Source organism: Empidonax traillii, unplaced genomic scaffold (genome assembly GCF_003031625.1).
Source record: "Empidonax traillii isolate 1590-97213 ecotype Southwest subspecies unplaced genomic scaffold, ASM303162v1 scaffold1323:size195977, whole genome shotgun sequence".
NCBI classification, from domain to species: Eukaryota; Metazoa; Chordata; class Aves; order Passeriformes; family Tyrannidae; genus Empidonax; species Empidonax traillii.
This window is the reverse complement of record NW_020956516.1, coordinates 146,161-147,192: the sequence shown is the minus strand read 5'-3', so window position 1 is coordinate 147,192 and position 1,032 is coordinate 146,161. Positions and strand designations below refer to the sequence as shown.

General features: G+C 60.5%; 1 protein-coding gene across 1 annotated transcript in view; it reads left to right on the top strand.

Moving 5' to 3' along the window:
* Nucleotides 1-1,032, top strand: part of LOC114069646 (protocadherin alpha-13-like) — a 23,926-nt gene that overhangs the window by 19,940 nt on the left and 2,954 nt on the right. Inside the window, exon 6 of the mRNA XM_027906586.1 lies at nucleotides 976-1,028. Coding sequence (XP_027762387.1) covers nucleotides 976-1,028 — 53 coding nt within the window. The remainder of the gene's footprint in view (nucleotides 1-975; nucleotides 1,029-1,032) is intronic.

Here is a 1,032-nt window from a genome sequence, read left to right as displayed (position 1 = left end):
AGCGTGGAGGTGAGCGGGGCGAGCGGGGCGCTGGTGGTGAGCTCGCGGCTGGACCGGGAGGAGCTGTGCGGGAAGAGCGCGCCGTGCTTGCTGCGGCTGGAGGTGCTGGTGGAGCGTCCGCTGCGCGTCTTCCACGTGGAGCTGGAGGTCACGGACATCAACGACAATGCCCCCATCTTCCCCGCCGCCAGAAAAAACATTAGCATCCCGGAATCGTCTGTGGTGGGGTCTCGTTTCCCACTGGAGGGCGCTTCGGATGCAGATATCGGAGTGAACGCTCAGCTCTCGTACACACTCAGCCCCAGCGAGCACTTCTCTCTGGATTTACAAAAGTCGAATGAGCAAAATATTGAACCTGAACTCGTTTTAACGAAACCTCTAGACCGGGAGACGACGGATGTACACCGGTTGGTGCTGACGGCGAGTGACGGGGGCCGGCCATCTCTGACTGGTACAGTGGAGATCATGATCTCGGTGCTGGATGCGAATGACAACGCCCCTCAGTGTAATCAGACGGTGTATAAAGTGCAACTGCCGGAGAGCGCTGCAGAGGGTACGCTAGTGACGCGGGTTAATGCCACGGATCCCGATGTAGGAAGCAATAGTGAGCTGAGCTACACTGTGACGAACTTCTTCCCGCCCAGTAGCAAAGATGTGATTTCCGTCAATCCGAAGACGGGGGAGGTTCACCTTATGGGAGCCTTAGACTTCGAAGAAGTCAGGGTATTTGATTTCCGTATTGAAGCAAGAGATCAAGGGACCCCCCCGCTGTCGGGTCACTGCAAGGTGGTGTTGGAGGTGGTGGACGTGAACGACAACGCGCCGGAGGTGTTGGTGACGTCTCTGTCGGTGCCGGTGCCCGAGGACGCGTCGGTGGGCACGGTGGTGGCTGTGCTGAGCGTGTCGGACCGGGACTCGGGGGCGAACGGTCGTGTGCGGTGCTGGGTGTGGCCGTCGGGTCCGTTCGGTCTGGAGGCGACGTTCTCGGGGTCGTACTCGCTGGTGCTGCGGGAGGCGCTGGACCGGGAGCGG